This window comes from Hippopotamus amphibius, chromosome 3, assembly GCF_030028045.1.
Source record: "Hippopotamus amphibius kiboko isolate mHipAmp2 chromosome 3, mHipAmp2.hap2, whole genome shotgun sequence".
In the NCBI taxonomy this organism is placed as follows: Eukaryota; Metazoa; Chordata; class Mammalia; order Artiodactyla; family Hippopotamidae; genus Hippopotamus; species Hippopotamus amphibius.
In genome coordinates, this window is record NC_080188.1 from 153,689,467 (window position 1) to 153,713,428 (window position 23,962).

The 23,962-nt window shown below is 51.2% G+C and overlaps 1 protein-coding gene across 6 annotated transcripts in view; it reads right to left on the reverse strand.

Moving 5' to 3' along the window:
- Positions 1-18,186: 18,186 nt before the first annotated feature.
- LRRN2 (leucine rich repeat neuronal 2) overlaps positions 18,187-23,962 on the reverse strand; it is a 61,907-nt gene continuing 56,131 nt past the window's right edge. For 5 of the 6 annotated variants that reach the window (XM_057729940.1, XM_057729941.1, XM_057729942.1 and 2 more), the window contains one exon: positions 18,187-21,239. In XM_057729940.1, the coding sequence (XP_057585923.1) occupies positions 18,870-21,008 (2,139 nt within the window). In that variant the 5' untranslated portion in view covers positions 21,009-21,239 and the 3' untranslated portion in view covers positions 18,187-18,869. Of the gene's footprint in view, positions 21,240-22,912; positions 23,120-23,962 lie in introns of all 6 variants that reach the window. The other variant, XM_057729938.1, reaches the window with a different exon arrangement.

Consider the following 23,962-nt stretch of genomic DNA (forward strand, 5'->3'; position numbering starts at 1 on the left):
TTACTCTTGTGGGGCAGATACACGCGGGTCATGTGCTAGAAATAAGCTTGGAGAATGGATTTAAAACCTTTCTTTTTTTTTTTCATTCTGAGTTTTTAATTTTTTTATATTTTAGGCCGTATTGTGTGGCATGTGGGGTCTTCATTCCCCTACCAGGGATGGAACCTGCGCCCCTTGCAGCAGAAGCATGGAGTCTTAACAACTGGACTGCTCGGGCAGTCTCCCACATTTCTTCTTTTCTAAGCTATGTGTTTAGTGCTATAAATTTCCCCCGGCGCTACTTTAGCAGCACCCCAATGATTATTTTTAGTTTCTCTAAGATTTTGTTTCTTCATGTATAAAATGGGAATAATAATAGTACCCTATTAATATGACTTTTTTATAGGGATTAAGTGAGATAATATATGTGAAGGTCTTACATATGCCTGGCACATGATGGTAACGGCTCAACCAGTTTTAGTTGTTATGATTAATAATAAAAATCGTGTAAGTCCCAATATCCTGAAGACAATGATGTTGATGTGTTGTGTTTTTATTTTCATTCAATTCAAAATACTTCCTAGTTTTCTTTTCTTTGACACATGGATTATTTAGAGGTGTGTTATTTAGTTCCCAAGTACTTATGGATTTTCTAGGTATCTTTCTGTATTGATTTCTAATTTATTTCTGTTGAGGTCAGAGAACCTACTTGGTATGATTTAAATCCTTTTAAATGTTTTATTCATGGCCCAGAAGATAAGCTCTCTCTCTCTTTTTTTTTAAGAATTTTTATTGAGATACAGTTAACATACAATAAACTGCATATATTTAGAGTGTACAATTTGGTATCCCAATCTCCCAGTTCATTCCCCCCCAACCCTCCCCGCTTTCCCCACTTCATGTCCATAAGAAGATAAGCTCTCTTGATAACAGATTCCTGTTTACTTGAAATGGCCTGTACTTGGCTATGGTTGGGTGGAGTGTTCTGTAATTGTGGATTAGGCCAAGCTGGTTGATAGGGTTGTTCAAATCTTCTATACCTTTGCTAATTTTCTGGCGATTTGTTCTATCAGTTATTAAGAGGGTGTCTGAAAATCTCTGACTAATTGTGGGTTTGTCAGTTTCTCCTTAAAGTTCTATTAGTTTTTGCTTCATGTATTTTGAAGCTCTGTTATAAGGTATACAATGTTTAGAATTATTGTACAATAAAGCACAATGTTACATGTTGCTTTATTATACAATAAAGCAATGCAGCCGAAAATGTCAACTGAGAAAGCTGAGAAATCACACTCTAGATGCTGGAGCAAGACACTTTTACGTACTCTCTCCAGTGCTCGTGCATCATGGGCTTTTCCGGTCTGGCCTGTAGGGACCAGCACCATTTCCAGCTTGCGTGAGTGCTGAGCACTGTTCCCTTGAAGCCTCTGGGTTTATTCTTCCCCCAGCCGCGCGGAGATGCCTCCTGTGTGCCTGCTGATCAGCACGCAGCTGAGTACCTGAAGGAGCTTCGCTTTAGATCAAACTCATGGTTTGGCCAGATCGTCACAAACTTGGAAGGGATGAGAGTCAAGAATTGGTGAGAAGGAAGTTTAGAAGAAAGATGTGTGGACAGGCCTCTTAGAATAGGCACAGAATATGAAACTACGTGTGTTCTGTGTGGATTTGACCAAACTCCTACCGGTATTCAGGTGGACAGGAGGGTCCACTTTGTGGATGTTAGCTGGGATTCTCCCTCAGCACCCCCAGGGTTTGCTCAGTGGACTTGTGAACAGAGTGGCTACAGTGGCCGGGCTGAGGGCTTGGCATAGCTCAGCCACATCATCTCACCAAAACCAAGCTGGCCACTGTCATTGTGAAATGTCCAGCATTCCAAAAGCAGGAACCAACCCTGAGCTCCTGACTTGTAGTATAATTCAGGGGGACCTGTCAGCTGTTTTAGACCAGGTTGGTTAATTCAGATAATTGTCTCAGATGTCTTTCTAATTAAGATATAATGTAAGTCCTGACCCATGGAGCAGCTACGGCTTGTTCTCCTGGAACAAATACTTATTCTTCGTAGAATGAGGGTCCCCGCTAACCAGCGTCCCTTTTGTGATGGGAGAGGTCTGCAGCGCTTGGTTGTTTGCTTGTTTACCCAAGGAATAGGTATCTGGTGAACCAGTTTGTGGCAGAGATCTTACTGCCACGGCTGGGTCATCAGGAGGGTCCAGAGACAGCCCGTGAGGTGGCATATGGGCCAGAGCTAGCTACAGGAACGAAAAGCCGAGTGTAGAAACATCCATGCTTGGGCAGGGCTCAGTGTCTGTCATGTTGGTGAGGGCAAGGCCGTGTGGGGGTGGTGGGGTGTGTGTGTGTGTGTTGCACACCAACATCTCACCATTCTGATAGCTGGGGAGGGCTTCAAGGCGAGAAATGATTAAAGGACCCTCAGAGGGAAGGAAGGGTACGCGGCAGCCTCTGATTCTTTGTCTATTCAGGGTCTAGCATAGTTTCTGTCACAGGGTAGTTTCATCTGTTGAATGAGAAAAAAGAAAAGAAAAAATGAACAAGTGTATCTGTATATCCTTCGAGTTGGAAGGGATCTCAGAGATTATCTACTCCCATCCCAACCATTCTGAGAGTCTTTGTTGGCATTCCCCAACCGGTAGCCACCTAGTTTTTGCTTGTTATTATAGATAAGAATAGCTCTAGCTAAAATTTATCAAGTGCTTACTGCTGTGAGGTGCTCTGCTTTATATGCACTAACCTCATATATGCCTCACAATGTGAGGAGGTAATTATTATGCTTATGTACCAAGGAACAAACAGTTTCAAGTAACTTCCTCAAAGTCACACAGTTAGTAAATGACAGTCAGGACTTGAAGCCAGGCGTATCTGACTCTGTAGCTTACACTCCTAAACACGATGCTGTACTGTTTGAGTATACGTTGTGACCAAGTTCTCACCACCTCATGAGATGACTGTGCTATCATGAGCCAGCTTTGACTGTTAAAAATTTTTCTTCCTTTGAGTGGAAACCTACCTCCCTGTAACTCGCAAGCACTGTTCTGAGTGTCCTTCCTGAACCTTCTGAGTACCATTCGCTTCCACCTTCAGCCATCTGAGGATGGCTCTCCCAGGCTGCAAGAGGGAAAGGCTTCCCTCTAGACCCCCACCCTGCTTTCTGGAGTCCTTGCTGAAGGGGGCCCAAGTTTACCAATGCCCTTTGCATGTGGCTCTCAGGCCGAGCAAGGAGAGGCCTGACCAGGGCAGAGAGTTTCCGGACCATTGCCTCCTGTCTAGACACTATACGGTTATTAATGCCATTTCACCTCGCATTAGCTTTCTCGGCAAGAGAAATTCTTCCACTGCTCTAGCCTGCATGGCTGAATTATTGTGGAGCTTAGCTCTGAGCAGGAATCATTATGAGAGGGCAAGAACTGCAAGCCCCCCTGGGTCTGGCCTGAGTCATCTGTGATTCTGGTCTCTGGATCTAAATACTGGGCAGAGAGGGAGGCAGGAGAGGTGGCATGTGAGCTGGCTGCTCCTGGTTTGTGACGTGATACCTAGCAGCACTCTCTTCTGGAGTGGGGCTGGGGTGTGTGTGTGTGTGTGTGTGTACATGCATGTGTTTGTGTGTGATGTAGCAGAGTAATCTTCTAGAACAGCTGTTGAGTGCCTGTCCTAACCTCACCTATCTGGGCCTTTCCTATCTTACTTTGGATGTAACTGAATCTCATTTCACTGGAAAAACCCCCTTCCAGGCTGAGCTGAGATCTGCCCATGAGATGGCCTTCGTACCGTCCCCCCATCCCTCCGGCCCCCAGTGCAAAGAGATAACCAAGGAGGCTGCATTTGCGTGGAACCTAGGAGGGCCCAAAGCCCGGTTCTGGTAACCTGTGCCAAGGCTGCAGGCAACGGCCGGCAGCAGCTTCCTGGGAGCCCAGGCGGGGTGCTCTGAGGCCCCTGCCTGTGTGGGGATGGTTGCTGCTCTCCGTTAATGTGCTTCTTGCAGGGGACCCCGTACTAATCGCCTCAGATTTCCTGCTAATTAAGATGTACTGTGGCTTGTGATGCACGGAAGAGAATGAGGGCGAGAGGTCTTGGACACTATCTTACCCTCCCGAGTCCTGAAATGGGCAGGGGTCGGGGAGCCAAGGGTGCCCGGGAGTCTGAGGAACGGCGGTGTGGGCTCTGCGCGCCCTCACGCAGCACAGCGCCGCTGGTGAGCGAGGATGGGCGTCTTGGACTTCTGTCCTGACATTGCCCTTGGCTAGCTGTGTGACGAATGAAGGGCCGCATTTCACCTGAGCCCCCCAGCGACACGAGAGGATGGCACTGGAGAGCAGAAATGGTGTGGGCCCTGTGATAGGGACAGTGGCATGTACTAGTGTTTCCAGGATGGCAGCTCTGGGGGTCTGGGGGAGAACACGGACGTGGGGTGGACCCCCTTCTGCGCTCCTCTCCCTTGAATCACTGCTCTTCCCTTCTGAACGTTCCCAGGTCTGGGACTTGGTGTTTATCCCCTACAGGGAGGAGATTCAGGATGCTGCAGGGGAGACTTTCGTCTTGCTAAATCTCCATACTGCATGGGGAATGGCCAGTTAGAGCCCAGCTCCAAGAGATGCATCACTTTTGTGCCTGAGGCCTTGGGCCCCTCAGCCAGGCTGGCTCCCTGGGCAAATGGCCATAGATCACAGCAGTCTCCTAGCAATGGGGGGAGACTGGAAAGGGGCAGGATGCGATCACTGGGCAGAAGCTGGGAAGCCAGGGAGGGTGGAAGAAACCATAAAGGCTTCATTATTCAGTATCACAGGGTAGGGGGCAGCCAGAGAGATTCAAATATCCTGATAATCAGAGCTTTGCAACAGCTTCCCAAGGAACTCCAGGGTCTGTGCTTCATTTGCATGGTCCCTGCCCTCTTTCTGGCCTGTTCTCATTTCCCCATAACTTTGGGGGACACTAAAAGCCAGAAGACAAGAAAGAAGTTAAAAGGTGGGTAGAAGGAATGTAGAAATCTGCCAGCTCCCTGCGCCTCCATGTCTCATCAGTCTCACCATTCAAGCCTTCATGCCTTTACTCACATTCATTCACGCATCAAAAACTTGTAATGAGCACCTATCCTGAGCCAGGCTGTGCTCTAGGTGCTGGGATAAAATATGAACAAGACTCTGCTCACAGAACCTACTGTCTTAGGAACATGGGCGAGTCACCAGGGAACACACCAGTGGCAGAGTCCTGTGATGACCCCCGTGGTAATACTCAGTATCCGGGAGGCCATGGGAGGCTTCCTGGAGGAAGCGACATGTAGGCTGAGACCCAAAGGATGCCTGGAATTAGTTAGATGAAGGGAGGGAGGGGGGTGTTGTAGGGGAGACTGTTTCAAGCTGAGAGAACACTGTGTACAAAGGCCCAACAGAGACAGTGAGTGTGGCATGTTCTAGCAATTGGAATGCATTTGTGTGGCTGAATCTCAGAGTGGGAGGGAATGACACCGCAGATGTACCGAGAGTCAGGCAGGGCTGGGTCACGAAGGGCTGTGATTATGTGTCAGGGAGTTTAGTCTGAGGGCAGTAAGAGACATGAAACATTTTAAGTAGGGGAGTGAGAGGACCGGATTTGAATTTTCAAAGGAGCCCTGTGTCTGCTGATTCCCTCTCCCTCCCCTCGCCCCACCCCCCAAAAAGGTGGGAGGCAGGAAGGCCAGGTTGCAGGCTGTCATAGTGGTTCAGGGGAGAGTTGACCGTGGCCTGGACGTCCACGTTCATTGACAATGAAGGGGTCCCCAGCCAGCCTCTCCCCAGTCACCCCCTTGCGCTGGGCTTGATTAGCCTGTGCAGCCAGCTCAGAGTGGCAGCCCACTCTCGTCGGCACCCACAGCTGTCCCACGGCTGAGGCCTCCTGTTACTTGAGCACCATTGTTCTTGGGCGTTTGCTTCACTCGCTACCTTGGAAGACTTTTCCTTTGTTCCTCCTTGGCCCGCTGGAAGGCAGGACGCCTCCGGGGCTGAGGGATGACCACGAGACCTCCGAGGAGAAGCCTGGGAAGGGCAGGACGGCAGGCATTCTGAGGTATTGGATTCTCATTTCAAGTCCAGAGATTCTGGGAAGCCCCTCATTCTCAGTGACTCCTGAAGAGGAAATCAGGGTGGAGACATTGGAAGCCTCCTGTGCTGTTGGTGGGAATGTAAAATGGTGCAGCTGCTGTGAAAAACAGCACAGCACTTCCTCAAAAAAATTAAAAACAGAATGCCATATGATCCAGTAATCCCATTTCGGGGTATATAGAGAAAAGAATTGGAAGCAGGATCTCAAAGAGGTATTTTCACACGATGTTCACAGCGGCATTATTCCCACTAACCAAGAGGTGGAAGCAACTCAAGTGTCCGTCAGCGGATGAAGGGATAAACAGAATGTGGTGTACACGTACAATGGAATATTATCCAGCCTTCAAAGGGAAGGAAGTTCTGACACACGCTACACATGGGTGAGCATTGAGGACATCATGCTGAGTGAAGTAAACCAGTCACAAAAGACTGTATTGTTGCGGTATCTAGAACAGCCAAATGCATAGAAACAGAAAGTAGAACAGTGGTTTCCAGGGCCTGTAGGGAGGGGGAAATGGGGAGTCATTGCTTAAAGGGGATAGAGTTTCCATTGTGCAAGATGAGAAAGTTGTGGAGGTGATTGTACAACAGTCTACAACCTTGAACACCTCTGAGCTGTACACTCGGAATTGGTTACAATGCTACGTTTTATGTTGTGTGTTTTAAACCACAATTTAAAATGAAAATTTTAAAAATCAGATGATTTAAACTAAAAAAAAAAGTAAAGCAGGGGCAAGGGGGTGGGGGGGGGGTCGTATCAGCAGCGCCCCCTTTCTGAGGGCATAGGAAGTGCAAGCCCCACCCAGATTCTGACTCTCCTCCCCTGAGCAGCCCCAGGTAAGGACACAATTCCTAGGCGTCCCCTTGCCCTCCTGGGATTGGTGAGGACAAGAGGCGGCTGTAGGGGCAGCAGGAGAAGTACTGAGCATTTAGCTGGTACCCAAATGGCCAAGTTCACAGTTGCTGTTTCTCCTAATGTACCACACACACACACACACAAACACCCTTCCCCCCGCCCCCAAACACTGTCTCTTTTCTGAGCACATATTTTCAATTTACTTTCCCCTTGATGTTAGTCTTAGCTTGTTTCTTCTCCGTAAAAATAGAGGGGGCGCTGAGAGGTGGGACACATGAAATTGCCTTGGTTCCACACTCATCTAGAGGTGCCTCTTCCTCCCTGTTTCTCCTGCCTGCTCTGTCTCTCCAGAAGACTGTAGCTGAAGTCCAGCTGGAGGCTGGGAATGGATGCGATGATGAACAGGGAGCCCTTTTCACACGTATGGGGAAAAAGCATCATGGAGGGGAAGGCTGCCACTGATTTCCCCTTTGCTCAGGGGTGCTGTTGCCTTCCTCATGCCCCCTTGGGCTAAAGCAGCCACACCTACTAGGGTCCCAGGCATGGACCCGCTGGCAGTACACTCAGATGGGCTGAACTGAGGTCACCCAGGGGATCAAGTGTTTTCTTCTCCACCTCAGGGGTTCCGCCAGCCCTCGGCCTTCCTCTGCCATTTGGTGCGGTCCATTGCATGTTTATGTTCCTGGGATCTTGACCATCAATACTGCAGTGTGCTGGGTAGGTTAGATGTACTTGGCTTTCCTAAGCTTTGGGGCCTCTTGACTAGGATGTGGTGAGTATCCACAGAGGAGTCAGGAAAGAAGATGGGTGGTGTGTGCATGTCTTTCTTGAAAAACAAGGCTTTTCTTGGAAAGCCCTCACTGGCTTTTCCAGTCTTTGCTGGTTCTCCTCTCCTGAACTCAGAATCTGTGTTCCCCTCAATCCGGCTGTGATCATCACTGTCTTGTGTTATTGGCATAATATAGAAACTCTTATTAGCTAAGACTTGACTCTTTAACTAAATGATAGATTCCTGGAGGGAAACACACTTCATTTCTCATTTGACTTTTGCAGCAGGATCTTAAAGAGGGTCTTTGTTTTATAACAATATTACAGTGCTTCATGCATTTCCCAGGGGCCTCTCTTAATTTGGGGGTATCCAAATCACTTACTTTTGCAGTGACTACTGTGTATGATCTGTGTGTTGATTTTCTCTTCTTCAGTTGTTAATTGGTCTCTTCACTTCAGCCTTATTTTTCCTTTCCTTTCCTTTTTTTTTAAGGTCTTTATTGGAATATAATTGCTCTACACTGTTGTGCCAGTTTCTGCTGTACAACAAAGTGCATCAGCTGTATTTGTACATATATCCCCATATCCCCTCCCTCTCACAACTCCTTCCCACCCTCCCAATCCCAGCCCTCTAAGTATCACCCATCATCGAGTTGATCTCCCTGTGTTATGCAGCAGCTTCACACTAGCTATCTATTTTACATTTGGTAGTGTATATATGTCAGTGCTACTCTCTCACTTTGTTCCAGCTTCCCTTTCGCCCCTCCCTGCCCTATGTCCTCAAGTCCGTTCTCTACATCTGTATCTTTATTCTTGCCCTGTCACTGGGTTCACTGGTACCATTTTTTTAGATTCCATATATATGAGTTAGCATACGGTATTTGTTTTTCTCTTTCTGGCTTACTTTGCCAACAGACTCTAGGTCCATCCACCTCACTACAAATAACTGTTTCATTCCTTTTTATGGCTGAGTAATATTCCATTGTATATATGTACCACATCTTCTTTATCCATTCATCTGTTGGTGGGCATTTAGGTTGCTTCCATGTCCTGGCTATTGTAAATAGTGCTGAAATGAAGCCTTATTTTTTAAAAATTAATTAATTAATTTATTGGCTGTGTTGGGTCTTTGTTGCTGCACATGGGCTTTCTCTAGTTGCAGTGAGTGGGGGCTACTCTTTGTTGTGGTGCATGGGCTCCTCATTACTGTGGCTTCTCTTGTTGTGGAACACAGGCTCTAGGCACGTGGGCTTTAGTAGTTGTGGCACATGGCTCAATAATTGTGGCTCACGGGCTCTAAAGTACAGGCTCGACAGTTGTGGTGCACGGGCTTAGTTGCTCCACAGCATATGGGATCTTCCTGGAGCAGGGATCGAACCCGTGTCCCTTGCATTGGCAGGAGGATCCTCAACCACTGCGCCACCTAGGAAGCCCTGAAGCCTTATTTTTTCAATGGCTTGTGGGTGATTTAAATACTTCTCTAACATTGATTTGGTCAACATCATTAAAATCTGCATTTTGGGAGACAAGATATGCAATTTCACTTTGCAATTGACTTGTATCTTCTTTGTTTTGTGTGGTGGTAACCGCCTACAGCCTACAGAGACTGACAAAGACCTTTGACACACGTGTTGGGTCAGGCTGAGACTGCAGTTAAACGGGAAAGGACAAAATTGGGTGAGGGGTTAAGGTTAGAGTGTGGTTGGCTCATTAGTAAGCATTTTTGTGTTATGCAGACTTCTGTGTCCCGGCACACCCTGAGAGAGCTGAGAGTTAGTGCTCAGTTAACAAGAAGCCCTTCTGACACTGGTGGTAATTAGGAACATACGCTTAGTTTGCAGCTGTGATTTCCCCCGACTGTGGAAGGCGTCTCTACGCAGCTGAGCCCGCATGTGGGACGGGAAGCCTGGGGTGAGTTTCTTCCAGAGTTTAGAGCTAATGAGTGGGAGTCACAGGGCTGTGGTTTCAGTTCCGTCTAAGGAAAAACTTTTTAAAACGTAGAATTGTTAAACTGGATGGGCCCCCTCGTGAGGTAATGTGTTCTCTGTCACTTCAAGTATTAAAGCTGGGATGAGACGATGGGGCAGTTGTGGAGAGAATGCCTATGGTGGGTGGGAGGGGAGGCTAGAGGACGCTTCCGAACCTGAGAGGCAATTATTCTACACCTTTTATGCTATGGCACAGACTCCAGTGGACAGGACTGGATTCTTTTCATCCCTGCGTCCCCCGAGCTCCTGATAAACACAGTCACAGCAGCTTGGCTGATGGTTAGTGAATGAATGAATGACTGGATAGGTTGAAATGAATGAACCAGTTCTCATCTTCCAAATGGTGCTCAGCACCTGGCCACTCTAGCAGCCAAAGCCAAGCTTAAGTTTCCCCACAGTCTTTCCCAGGAAAACCAGAGTGGGCCATGGGGCCCTAAGGAAAGATTAGAGGTCCTGGAAAGAGGGGCATTTGGGCAGCTCATACAGGGTGTTTTAAATGTATTGAGCTCCTGCTACAGTGCCTCTCAACCTTGACTATACATGTAAGTCACCGGGGAAGCTTTTTTAAAAAAGTAGTGAAGTCTGAATCTCATCTCTAGAGGCTCCGATTTAATTGGTCTGCGGTTGCTGGGCACTGAGTTTGCAAAGCTCCCCAGTGATTCTAATGCACAGTCAAGGTTGAGAACCACTACCTTACTAAGTGCCAGGTGATTTACATCTATTTTCTCATTTAATCCTCACAAGAACTCCGGAGTTAGGTCATTGCCTCTCAGAGAGTGGTCCTGGACCAGCGGCACCCTCTTGGGAGCTCATGTTAGAAATGCAAATTGGCAAGCCTCACTCCAGATTCCAGGCTGAGCCCAGAAATCTGTGTTTTGACTGCCCTCCAGGTGATTCTGACGTGTGCTCCAGGCTGAGAACTATGGAAGTACTAGCAGCCCTCATTCACAGATGAGGCAGACAGGTGTGGTCAATAGCCCAAGGTCTCAGGGATAGTGAAGATCACTGCAGGGATTTAAATCCAGGTGTATGTCTCTGTATGGACACACCACACTGCTTGTGGGAAGGAGACTGGGATCTCTTGCTGGTCCTGGGTTGATTCTTTCTCCTTCTCTTCGCTTGGTGCCAACGCATAGCTCCATCTGGAGCCCAATTGCTCTTGCCCTGGGGATGCAAAGGGCAGAACATCCCAGGATTCATTCTAAAACAGTTTTATTAGGTGCCTAAAATAGCTTCTGGCAGATGGTGTGCAGAATGGGGACTGGAACAGATCTGCAAATGACATTTACAAAATTGTGTGTGTTTGTGCAAACACATGGACATGAACGTGTGCACACAGCTCATGTGTGTGCGTAGGGGTCAGAGAAGTTGAAGAATTGGGGAAGGGGAGTAAAAGAGAACTAGAACAGGATGGATGATTCTAATCTACTCAAGATTAAAGAGACGGCTTGAGCCTGGGTTTCCCAAGGCACTTGGGTGAATCCTTTGCTCTCCCTGGGCACATGCTTGTCAGACGGATGTTGTTAAGTGGCTGTGAGCTCTCATGTGGCTCTCAGGGCTGGGGGACCCATGGGGCTGATGTGAGAGGTGCAGCAAAGTTCTAGGGAGCTTGTAGGTTTTGGTGGGCTGAAAGATTGAAGCTTTGATGGAAGGTTAGGGGCAGACATAGGAGACCCTGCATTGCAAATGAAAACACCAAGACTTCACTTCACCTTCCTTATTTTAGAGGAAATGTCTATATAAGTAAATCTGAATCCATTTAGGTGCAGAGATGATGGATGTCCATCAATCTAATCCTCCCTGACAGACCCGCAAATTGTTGTGGGTGGCACTGTTTCCCTTGGCAACTCCAAACTATAGTCTGGAGTCCTACAGCTGCGAGTGGGACTCTAGTACCCTCTAATGCAGTCATTCTTGATCTTTCTGGATATTGGACCCATTTTAGAGTCTTATTAAATCCAAGGTGCCCTCTCTCCAGAAAAATGTCATGTATGCATACACACAGAAAAATGTGCCAGCCGTTCAGTGGCCCACAGACTCTCCAAGTCCATCTTTGAATGACTGGCTGTACAGCAGGGCCCTAGTCCAGCCCTGCCCTGAGCGAAGAGGTCGGGATCGTGGTTCCCCTCCTCCTCTCACTGTGAAATTGACGGAGATTATGATATTGAGGTCATTAAAAGGCAGGGGCCTAAATCAGATGACTCTGTGAGGCTGGCTTCATCTGCGAGAGGCAGGACTTCACCAAGCAGTGGCCTCTGAGCCCTGGAGCCAGGCACTGCCGCCGCTCACCCTTCTCAGCCGTGGCTCCTCTGCCTGAACCAGCTCCAGCCCCACAGTCCTGGAGTCCACCTGTGGGCTCTTGCTCCTGCCCACCCAGCTTCTGTGATCCTTGTCAGTACAAGTGATCCCATCTCCTCTCTATCCTCTGTAGTCAGTACCTGGTTATTTCCAGCCAGCTTCACACCCACTCCCCCCACTCCAAGGGGAGTGCACGCCACTCACTCCTTGGTTTTGACGTAGAACATGGTGTGGGTAGGTGAGCAGAGCTTGGGAATTCAGAATTAGAAGACCTGGGTTCAGATTCCAGTTCTACCTTTATTGGTTGTGTGACCTTGGGTATGTTATTCAGATTTTCCAAGCCCCGGTCTCCTTGCATGTAAAATGGGAAAAATAATCATATCTATGCAGTGTAACTCATTGAGTTATTACTAAGAGCAAGAGAGAAAGTAAGTATCAATGAGCTTAGCAATGTGCCACGATGTGCTGTACCTTATTCTTATCATGTAGGTTGAGCCTGGGTTGTTTCTTTCCTCCTCACAAGCTGATAGTCTGATCCTTTTTGGTTCCCGAGGGTAGCAATGAAGGAATGAGGAATGGCGCCTTAGCACATCCTCAACCTACTTGTGTTCTCTTGTTGCCAAGGGAGCTTCCATTTCCAGCACTGGCTCTTCACGCTCGAAGACATCCATGAGCAAGGCAACCAAGTCTCTTCTTGTGCACAGTAGGGGTGGGGACTATGGCGACTGGAAATCTCTACAAACAAGGCAGAGGGGAGCTCTGGGTTCCCTGGCTGGGGACTGCAGGAAAGGGAACATGGAGGGGCACAAAGATTTGGAAGCGGAGGTGGAGGGTGGGGATACTGATTCACAGCTGTAGCAATGGAAGGTCACAAGAAACAGACCCAGCTTTTGCACGAAGATGAAAGGAGAATGGCTCAGGAGGGCACTGTGGTATGAGAATGATACGGGCCACTGGGTCAGAAGGAGGCCATGGGGACCGTGTTTTCTAACTGATGCTATAAAATGGGCACAGAGGCCAGAGGAAGCGGTGACAGCACTCCTGCCACCTAGATACCTGCTTGGTGCATTGCTCGGCTCAATGTTGAGCCTCCGATGAGCTCCTGACTTGGCCAGCCGACGTCTGAGCTTAGAGGAAAAGGAAGCCCGTGGGCAAAAGCTGCTCTGGATGCAATTCTGATCAACAAAAAAGAACCAGTTGGTGAGGAGAGATCAGAGCCTCCAGAGGAAGCCGCTGTGGACTTTTAGAGTTCACAGTATCTAAGGAAGGAAAGGAGGAGGGGGCAAAATCAGACACCCAGGCTTCTAAAAAGCATGTTCCAAAAATTCAGAGAAAAGAATTATAAGCTGTGATTCTCAAGAGAATATAGTTCAAGAGGTTTTAAAACTGAAGCCCTGTCAATAAAGCCACAAATTATTCTGAGATTAAAAAAAAAAAAAAGAGGTCAGCATCTAAAAATAAATATGGCTGCAGAGAGAGCGCTCTAAAATCTGCACAAAGATTTTAGAAGTTCTCATGTTCTCGAAAACTATTAACATACTTTTAAAGTGTATAAATTTGAATACAGTAGAGCAGCCGTTAAGACAGAGCTTTTGGAATCAGATAGCGTTTGAATCCTGACTCTGCTGCCTACTAGCTGTGTGACCTTGGATAAGTCCTTTAGCCTTTCTGAGCTCTGATATCTAAATTTGTAAAATAAGGATAATTGTACCCATTTTGTAAGGTAGCTGCGACTGAAGTGAAGCGGTGCCTTTGGAATCCCTACTAGAGTGGCTAGCACGTAGTCAATGCTCGACTTTAGCCATCATTCCCATTCTATAAAAAATACAAGGAGATGCTCTTAATCAAAGGACAGCTGTAAATGGATAGCCCAAATAGGTAACAACTGTACCGGGAAGGCTAAGGCCGGGTTGATCTGACATGTGTGAAACTTATGAGGCACACACAAGGGTTCTTTTGGTAAAACCATCAAGAAGGAAGGTAGACGTCAGGCCCGGAACAGCCAATGTGTGGTCAGGGAAAGCGCAGGATAAGGACTCCTCCTGCCACGGCTGTTCCTCCCTTGGGATGACCGACTGCTCGAACGACACACACTATTAAGATGGAATTCAGGGCCAGTGAAGATGATCCCTCACTACCTTACGTAAGTTGCGGTCTCTGTTATGAGGCGGGCACTGACAGAACTAGCAGACGTGATGGAGGAGACTTGATCTCAGCTGCGTTGAAGAACCACGGGGAGAGTGAGGAGGGGTCAGGAACCTGCGGAGGAGTAAATAGGCCTTGATTTTCAAAAATAGGGGAAAGGATAGATTTAGGAAAGAGAGAAGCACTTAGTGGTCATCCCCAGCGAAGTTCCAGAAGCGATGGTTAAACTGAGATGATTACTGCAGTGGTCTCCTAACTGGCCTGTCTGCTCCTGCCCTCGGCCACCCCACACGCCCATGCTCTATTCTCAGTCTAGCAACCAGGTGGGAGCCGCCTGAGTCAAATCACGCCACGTCTGCTCAGGACCCTCCAGGGTCTCCCCTCCTGGAGGGAAAAGTCCGAGTCCTTCCAGCGGCCTACGACGCCCAGCACGATCGCCCGGCTACCTCTCTGCTCTCAGGTCTCACAGGTCCTCTCCCTGCCCTCCTCCCCCTTGCTCCGGTCACAGTCTCCTTGCTCTTGGTGTTCTCCCTTACTTTCCTCTCTGTCTGGACCACTCTTCCCCCAGATAACTGGTTGGTTCTCTCCCCCAAAGCATTGCTCAAATGTCAGCTTCTCAACAAGACCTTTCCTGAATCCCACTATGTAAACCGCCGCCAACTCATCCTCTTCCCTGCCTTATGTTTTTCTCCATAGTACTCACTACCACCCAACACGCTATATATATTCTTATTTGTCCTGTTGATCAGCTTCCTTTCCTCACTAAAATGCAAGGTTCATGGGCTCAGAGATTTTTACCTGCATCCCCAGTTCCTAGAACTGTGCCAACTGCATAGCCATGTTCATTAAATATTTGTTGACTGGGAGGCAGAAAGGAGAATGGGAGGAAGGAAAGTGGCTGGTGCACTTAGAAAGAGGTCACAAGACCAGGGTGACCAATCATCCTGGTTTTCCCAGCACTGAGAGAGTCCCTGAAAAAGGGACTTTCAGTGCTGAGACCAGGAGAGTCCCAGTTGGTCACCCTACACTAGATCAGCCAACCTCATTGACTTCTGTGGTACAGGGACCAGCCTGAGAGCTCCCAGGACCGCCTCACACTCACTCTCTCCCCCTACTGGCAGAGCCTCCCGTAAAGTCTGCCTCCTGGGAGACTGTGGGCTGTAAGAGGGTGTATTTAAGTGGTTTGTATTGACACCTGGGTGAGCGGCCACCTCAGACGTGTTGATTGATGGGCCCGTGTTGGGCTGGTGGGAAGGCTGCTTAGGTGACCCACAGAACCACATCCTGGCCCGAGTCTGCTCCACATCCCTCTGGGCTGCAGATGAGGGCAGAGAAGGCAGGATAGGATCCTGCAGTGGCGTGCTCTAGCCAGGGGCAGCTCATACCACCCACAACTGAGCTGGGTTTTGAAATCATTGCAATAGATGGAAATGATAGGCCCTATGTAACAACTTAAAATTCAAACAATGACAAGTACTGCTTTCTATTTAGGGTTTTAAAAAAAGCTATCTTAAACGTCCAGAAGAGACCAGGCTAAATTGCTGTTTTGTTTGTTTTAAACCCAGCACGTTTAGTTGACATCTCTCAGTCTCGGCTGAAAGCTGAGACTTCGTGTGCCACTTTGGCCATGTTAACAGACATGCAGACCATGGGCCCACTGTCCTCCCACCTGGCTGCAACACACCTGAGCCACGAGCCAAGCTCTGTACCAGGGGACAGGCTGCTTGCTCTCATTTGCTCAGTTTCTAGCTGTTCCAGGACACAGCAACCCCAAAGTGCCTATTCCTCCCCACTCCCCAACTGGCTGTGGCCCTGCAGTGTCAGCTTTCTTTCCAGGAGAAAAGAGGCCACTCACTCCCATCCTCGCCCCATCTCACCTAACTTCTCTGGGGCAGCCACCAGCTCAGGGCCAGGGAATTCAGTTGAGAGACGGGCTAAATCACCATACCTTCCTTTCCCCCACAGAAGAAGGGTGTCATTTTCAAGGACTCAACATGGGGAGTCCCTGAGGACATGGAGACTGGGGGCCAGAGCTACACCCCTTTTCCTCAGGGCTCACAGCTTCCACGGTTCCCTCAGGGCTTCCTGCCTATAACTGAGGGGTCTTCGGAAAAGGAAGGCAGCAGAGCTGTCTTTCACCTTCCAGCCAGCCTTTGTATCCTCCAACCCTAAGTACCTTTATAAGTATTCATGCTTGCAGGGTCTAAGGTGTGCCGGGGTCACTTTTGGGGTTCCTGTGAGGAACCTGAAGTCTTAGGGGAGTTCTGGGGTAGCAGAGGAGGTGCTGATGGGAGAGAATTGCAGGACTCACAGGCTTTACAGGGCTCTGGGTGCTTATTTAAGGGACCAGCACCAGGATTCTCCTTCCATGTGGGCCCATCAAGAAAGGCCCTTCATCCTAGATGGGAGAGGCATTGTTTCTGACTTCAGTTTTCTGTGATCAGCACAGGCCCTGCCCTGCCTCTTCCCCACAGAGCTTCTAGATCACAGCAGATGAACCCTCACCGATGGCGAATAGGCTGGATCCCACAGGCCAGCCCCAGTTTGTTGGCACGGCTACCCGGAACTTGGCTACGATGGTCCCAAAGCTTTCCCAGCTCCCCGCCCTAAAGAGCACAGTGGATGGCGCCTGCTGACTCAGGGCAGTGGGCTGTCATTTCGAAAAGGGGCTGAGTAGCCCAGCAGTAGAGCGGGGAGGAGCCGAGGGACCATCCTCCAGCCCCTCCCCAACTCTCTCACTGGGCCATAAACCTATACTCATGTCTGTAAAAAAGATGGGACCTGGAGCAGAGGAAGCAAAACATTGTAGCCACTGCAGGCTGGAGCTTCGCGGTTCTCCAAGTGTGGTCCCCAGACCAGGAGCATCAGCATCACCTGAAAACTTGTTTGAAATGCAAATTCTCAGATCCCACCCAGATGTAGATCAGAAACTCTGCTGTAGGACTGCTGTCTGTGTTTAGCCAGCCCTCAGATGATTCTGATGCAGGCGTTCTCTACATGAGAACCCTCCTGCGCAAGAGGAAAAGGCTTCTAAACTGGCTGTTTGCTGAAGGTCTTCAGAGAACCCTGCTCACTGCGAGAGGAGCACGATCCTCTGGCTTGGGATGAGTGTCCTCTTTCTAGGCTCCATGGGGCCTGATGCTCTGTCTACTGGTCTGGCTTCCACCTGTATCTACATTTGCAACCTCGAGGGTGACTTAGAGCCCGCTTCCTACAAGTCTGCTACATGTGTCTGTGGCGCAGGAGTCCTCAGCTTCACATGTTGCTTCTTTTTGGTCTCGAGACCCGTCTCAGAAACAAGTGCTGTGGCCAGTGGCCTCTTGCTCTGGAACTGCCCCTTGGCTGGCCAGAGCATCCCCCTCCCCTTGGCTCTTCTGCTTTTCCAACAGATGTTTCTCTTCACATTTGGTCCTGAAAAGTCAATCCATTAAAAAAAAATCCTGCAAAAGCAAACCAGGCTCATTGCAAATTATACTGAAATGACCGGAAAGATAAATGCAGCAATTTCCTTGTCCCACAGCCCTCTACTCCCCAAATCCTCCATCACCCAGCAACCCCCTCCTGCCCCAGTGAGCCAAAGTTCTTGCTGTCTTGATGATTTGCCTTTCTCTGCATGACTCTGCCTCTTGGGTTTGTTTAATTAGAAATAGGCTGGGAAGTGCTTCCTATGCACTGGCACGTTAGTTGGTTATCACAGAAAGAGAAGGGGTGACAATGTTTGGTGATGGAAATTTCTGCTCTCTCCATCTCTGGGTTTTCCTCCATTTTTCTCTCCCACACTTTTCTTGTCTCCTGTGCTTCTTTCCTCTTTTGTCAGCCTCTCCTGCTCTTTGTCCCTCTTCCCCAGATCTCCAGGCTCTCTGGGGAGCAGGCCCAGAGGCACCTGGCAGGTCAGAATTCAAACCTAAACGGAAAAACTGTGCCCTCTCGCACCACATTCCTCTCTCTCTTCTCTCTCCTCTCCCACCCCAGTTCCTCTCTCTGTCACCCTCAGGCTTTGAAGAGATTCAGAGCAGAGAGCTCTTTAGTTGTACTCAGTATTCAAAGGATTATTTTTCTTTTGTTTCCTTCCCCTCCCCTCATTATTGTTATTCTTATTTATTTTTATTTTTTACAAAACAGGAGAAAAGAGTGAATGGGGTTGGGGGGAGGGGACACATTTCTCCACGAAGGTACAAAATTGCCGATAGAAAGTCCACATCAGAGTGCCGAGGACGGCTGCTGAGAAGAGGTGTTCCTGGGCATCCCTCTCCCCCACGTCCTTCTGATCCAGCTGGGGGCCCACTTTGGGAGTAGTCCCCTGAGGTGGGGAGGAGACGCCTCCTTCAGCCCTTGCCCAGGAGGGGAAAGAGCAAGCAACTGAGACTGTACAGAGACAGAGAAGAGGAGGGGGGCGCATCCTGTGGGCCAAGGGCCTGGGGACACAGGCAGGGGACATCCAGGCAGAGGCCCAGGAGCCTCTGGGCACGTAGACAACTGGGGAGGTGGGCGCCTTTCGCTGCAGTCCTTCCTGTTTCTTGGAGATGCTCCTCAGAATGGCAGCGGAGGGGCCCCCCGAAGGTAAAGGCAGCTTCTGGAGGCTGCAGGAGCACCCCCTGGGGCCACAAAGCTGGCTGTCTTGCGGCAGCTGCCAGGCCTCAAGCACGTGGGTCCACATCACTTTCCTGGCAGGGTATCTGGCCCAGATTGCTTCCCTTTTGGTAAAAAGTAGTCCTAGTTATTTCTCTACTGATGAGAACAGGCTGAGCTTCAGGAATTTTGTGACAATGGTGGGGACAGTGTCTCTCCTTCTGAAGACCTGGGCAGCTTCCTCCCTGGATTCCAGTGCAGGACGAGGGGTGCAGACACCACCCGGGCTGAGGGGGTGCTCCAGCCCCAGAAAGCCCAGGCTGGGAGGAGAGGCCGCCCACCCACTCCCTGCCTGGGCTGGCCAGTGCCAAGGTGGGCTGCCAGCCCAGCTGCCAACAGGAGGACAGCGAGAGCCAGGATGGCTATGAGCCCAGGTCGGTCCCCTAAGCCTCTGTGACACGGAGCGGCCTCTTTAGTCCTGGCCCATACACATGCCAACTGGGTGTGGGCATCAGCAAAGGCCACTTGCAGGCAGGCCCAGTACTCCGTGGCCTGAAGGAGGCGGGTGATGTTGTAGCTGTGGGTACCCCGTGGCAGGCGGGCCAGAGCCGTGGCCCTGTGGCCCTGGAGGGCGGAGGCGCTGGACCAGGTGAGATTGGTGGAGACTGTGTTGGGTGGGGAGATCCAAGACAGCAGGATGTGATAGGGGTGGGTCTCCTGCACCCGAAGCTCCAGCCCCCATCCCTTGCCTCTGCCTGGCTGCAGGGGAGCCCGGCCAACAACCACACTAACCGTTTTAGTGTCAGCCCCTACCAGGTTCTGGGCCACACAGGTGTACAGTCCTGCCTCTTCTGTTGTCACCTTCCGCAGCTCCAGGGTCCCCTCGGGGTACACCCTGTACTTCCTGCCTGACTGGGCAGCTGTCAGTCGAACCCCAGCTGGAGTGACCCAGTAGATCTCGGGTTCTGGCTCAGCCAGTGCCCGGCAGTGCAGCACCAGGCTCTCTCCGCTGGCCACCTGGAGGCTCGGGGGGAAGCTGCGGGGGGAGATGAGCGGCAGGCAGTGGTCCGTCATCTCCCGGAAGGGCACCTCGCGGACCGGGCGGCGCTGGAGGTCTGGCGGCTCGGCACACAGGGTGGACTGAGGCTCGATGAAACGGACATGGGTGCCCGTGGCATTGGCCCAGCGGATGACACAGTCACAGCGGATGGGGTTGCCATGGAGACCCACCTCCTGCAGATTGGGCAGGGACTCCACTGTCTGCTGGTGCAAGGCACTGAGAGCATTGTTGTTGAGCATGAGGGTCTCCATCTGGGGCAGGTGGTGGAAGGCGCGGGGGTGGATGAAGGACAGCCGGGGGTTGTTGGTGATGTCCAGCTTGGTCAGCTCGGGGAGGTTGACCAGGGCAAACTTGTCAATGGACACCAGCTCCTCCATGTTGTTCAGCCCCAGTTCCTTGAGGTGCAACATGTTGGCAAAGTCCCCAGGCCCCACCCGCTGGAGCGGGTTCTTGTTCAGGTCTAGGAACTTGAGCCCAGGCACCTGCTCCAGCGCCCGCCGGGGTACCCGGGCCAGCCGGTTGTCATAGAAGGAGAGGCTCTCCAGGCTTTGGAGCCCCTCCAGCGCATAGTCAGAGATCTCCCGCAGGTTCATGCCTGCGAGCACCAGGCTGCGCAGGCTGGCCAGGGGCCGGAAGTTCATGTCCAAGATGGCATCCACTTTGTTGCCACCAATCATGAGGATCTCCAGGCTAGGCAGCATCTCGAACCAGCGGCTGTCGACGGCCCTCAGCAGGTTGGAGTTGAGGTGCAGCCGCAGCAGGTTGCTAAGGCCGGCGAAGGCCCTTGGGGCGATGCGGTAGAGCTGGTTGTGGTTGAGATAGAGCTCCTGCAGGCTGGCTAGCCCAGCAAAGCTGTGGTCCTCCAGCCGGGTCAGCTGGTTCTCCTCCAGATGCAGGCTCAGCAGCTGGGGGAGGGCATGGAAATCACAGTCTCGGGTGTCCGAAAAGCTGTTCTGGGACAGGTCCAGTTCTGTGAGGTTGGCCAGGTAGCCGAGCTCACTCTGGTCCACGCGGATGATGCCGTTGCTCTGTAGCAGCAGGGTCTGCGTGCCTGCAGGCAGCGCTGGGGGCACAGCTGTCAGGAATAGGTCATTGCAGTCCACGGTGGTGGCCTCGCGGTAGGACGATCGGGGTGTATACCAGGGCCGGATCTGGCAGGCACACCGAGGCGGGCAGGGCACGCGCCAAGGTACCACGGGCACAGCGGCAGTGGCACCAGCCACCCAAGCTAGCAAGAGGGGGGCCACGAGGAGCCTCATGGTGGAGCTGCAGGGCCGGGGACCACCCACAGGAAGAGTCTGGAGTGCTTGTGCTCAGCGGTTTGCAGGCTGAGGGTCAGCAGCCCTTCCAGGGCCCCGGGAACCACCCTCCCTCGGCATTCATTCTATGCGGGGATGGGTGGGCATCACTTGCCGCCCTCCTGGGTGTGGCTCTCCATCCTTATCCACTGGTGCTCGGTCTGCTCACTGTCACGCCCCATTGGGGCAGCCCTGGAGGAAGAGGATGCAGAGTTACGGAGACTGCAGAGAAGCAGAATCTACTCCCTCCTCCCGTGTCTCCCCTGTTTGACTCAAGAGGCCAAAGGAGCTGAGAGGGGTGGACGAGATCAGAGCCAGGGCTCCGGGGTTCTGTCCTACAGTCCTTAGGCTTTGTTATCCTTTTCTTCGATCTGCTGGGGGAGTCTTCAGGGAAGGAGCGAGAGACTGAGCCTTGGAAGCTTCCAGGATAACTCACGGAAGGTGTGTGTGTGTATGGAGAGGGGATGGCTGGAATTGTTCTCATCTGAGCCCAGAGAGATGTGGAGTAGACTCTCCAACCTTCCTCACATCTCTCCTCACTCCCTCCTTGGTTCACTGAGTAAATGGGAAATAAAGCAATAGTTTTCAGACATCCCTCTGAGTGGTGTGGGTAGAGGGTGGTAGAAACAAATGTGGCTTCTGAATTTCAGGGTGCGCTGCCAGGACTTTGAAAGTGGAAAGGCAGCAGAGCCTGACCCCACACATAGATAGGCTGGGGAAGAGGGGTGGCCGCCTGGGGTCTGCTTAGGCTCTCCAGAGATGGCGGACAGCTTTGGCTTTTGCCAACTTCTCTACCTGGAAGCAGGGGCTTTCCCTTTCCCAACAGCCTGGCCAAACTGCCAGGAAGAGGTGGTGGGCTTAAGAAGCCTGGGTTTCAGCACCTCAGTCCTGCAGGTAAGACCACGTGTGATCTGGCCTCAGCCAATTCTCCTGGCTTCCGCCATCCCACTGACTCACTGCGACCAACCTCTCGGGTCAAATTTACCCTGACACCCACCCCCTCCTGTTTCCTCCTCACTGTCTCCCGGGCAACTCCTACCTGTTCTTCAAGACTCAACTTTAAGGTCAGTCACCACCTATGGAAAGCTGCTTCTAACCCCTCCTCCCCCCGCAGATGGCTAAGGGGCCTGCCCTGTGCTCTTACAGTACCCCGTGCTTTCTTCTGTCACAGCCCTGATCACGTCGTGTGGAAACGCCTCCCCAGCTGGGGACCTGTGTTGCTCATCACCATGCTCGTAGCCCAGGGCAGGTGCCCAGTGAGGGCTGGTCGTATAAGTCAATCTCTGTGGCCCCAGGGCCTCTTCCTCCAGGGGCTTGGGTCTCTACCCCCACCCCAATCTAGAATCCAAGCCATTGCTGTTCCTCCTTCCCAGGTACGGGCAATCAATCTGCATTCTCTAGAAGAATCCATGGCTAGGAATCTTTGCCCTGGACGCAAGTTCACCCTTGGCCTAGAACCAAGACAGGGGAACCAAAGGGGGTCCCTGGGCCTGGTCTGACTCCTGAGTGGAGGTCTGACTGGGTCGTTTTCCAGCCGCAGACGTCAGGGGAGCGCATAGTTATAGAACGCCTGCTATTTGCCAGGACCTTTTAAAGACTGTGCATGTCTTATTTCATTTAACCCCCATAAGGAGTCTACAAGATAAGCATTAATACCTCCAGTTTGCAGATGAAGAAACTGAGGTTTGGAAGAGGTTAAAGAACCTGGCTCAAGCCACACAGCTGGTAAATGGCAGGAGGTAGGAATCCAGAGGTCTCTGCCCCGGAGGTGGCCCGGCCCTACCCTGGACACCCTGAGCTGTGCTGGCTGCTGAAGCAGCAGGCTGGGTGCCCATTCCTGTCCCCCCGAGGAGATGACTCCTTACCAGGGAGCTGCAGGGAGCCGGGAGCGGTGTCCCACACCACCTCCCAGGCAGGTGTCTCTCAGCGGGCCAGAGGGGCTCTTTGCCCACCTCATCCCACTTCCAGGATGCTGAGGCCAGGGAGGGGGAGCAGTCGGAGGCCTCCCTTGAGCAGGGGAGCAGCACGCCTGTTTACATTTGACTACTTCCCACCTTCCTCTGCAGCTATTTCTGAAGGTGGGAGAAACAACATGACTTAAAATGCACAGAGGTTTTGAGTGGGGGTGTGTGTACACTGACACATAAAGCTCAGGGCAAACAAACACACGTGCACAGACATGTACATCCGTATCCACGTGCAGAGGGGAGCCTGGGGTCCTCAGCCACCCAGGCCAGTGAGTGGTGGTCAGGAAGGGCGTGGGGACTCTGCAGTGTGCTCTGCGGGTGGAGAGGCAGCAGGGACAAGCTGAGTCCTGGCACGGCCCTGTCGTGGAACTAGGACTGTGGTCCTGCCACACGTACACACCAGAGGCCCCTGCCTCCTGCTCAGGCCTGACCCAGGAGAGTAGAACCCACCAGCAAAGGGATCTTACCATTACTTACCACTTCCTACCAGAGTACCCTGGGAAAATGTGACTGCTCTGAGCGTCTGTTCCTCATATGTAAAATGAGCTTGTCCTTAGGATTAAAGGAGCTGGGTGTGGCACACATGGAGAGCTCAATAAGTCTTAGTTCTCCTTCATCTCCCAGGGTTGGGAGGCTCCCCAGCTATGGGACTTCTTAGGGGAGATAGAAGTTGGATCCCAGGACTCAACAAGCACCTAGTAAGCTTGTCCACGGTGGGCCCAGTGTCACCCCCAGCTGGGGTGGGGAGCTATGAGCAGAACTAGATAAAATGTCACACCTTTTAGAGTGCCACTCAGGCAGGATCAAAATGTTTAGGAGAGCCCAAGGCAGTTTGCAAGGGGAGAGAAGGCTGCAGTGGGTAGAGGGGACCTTCAGACCCTGCCGGAGCCCCAGGCTCCTCCTCTAGCACCTCTGTCCTCGCACCTTTGTCCCATGGATGCCCAACTG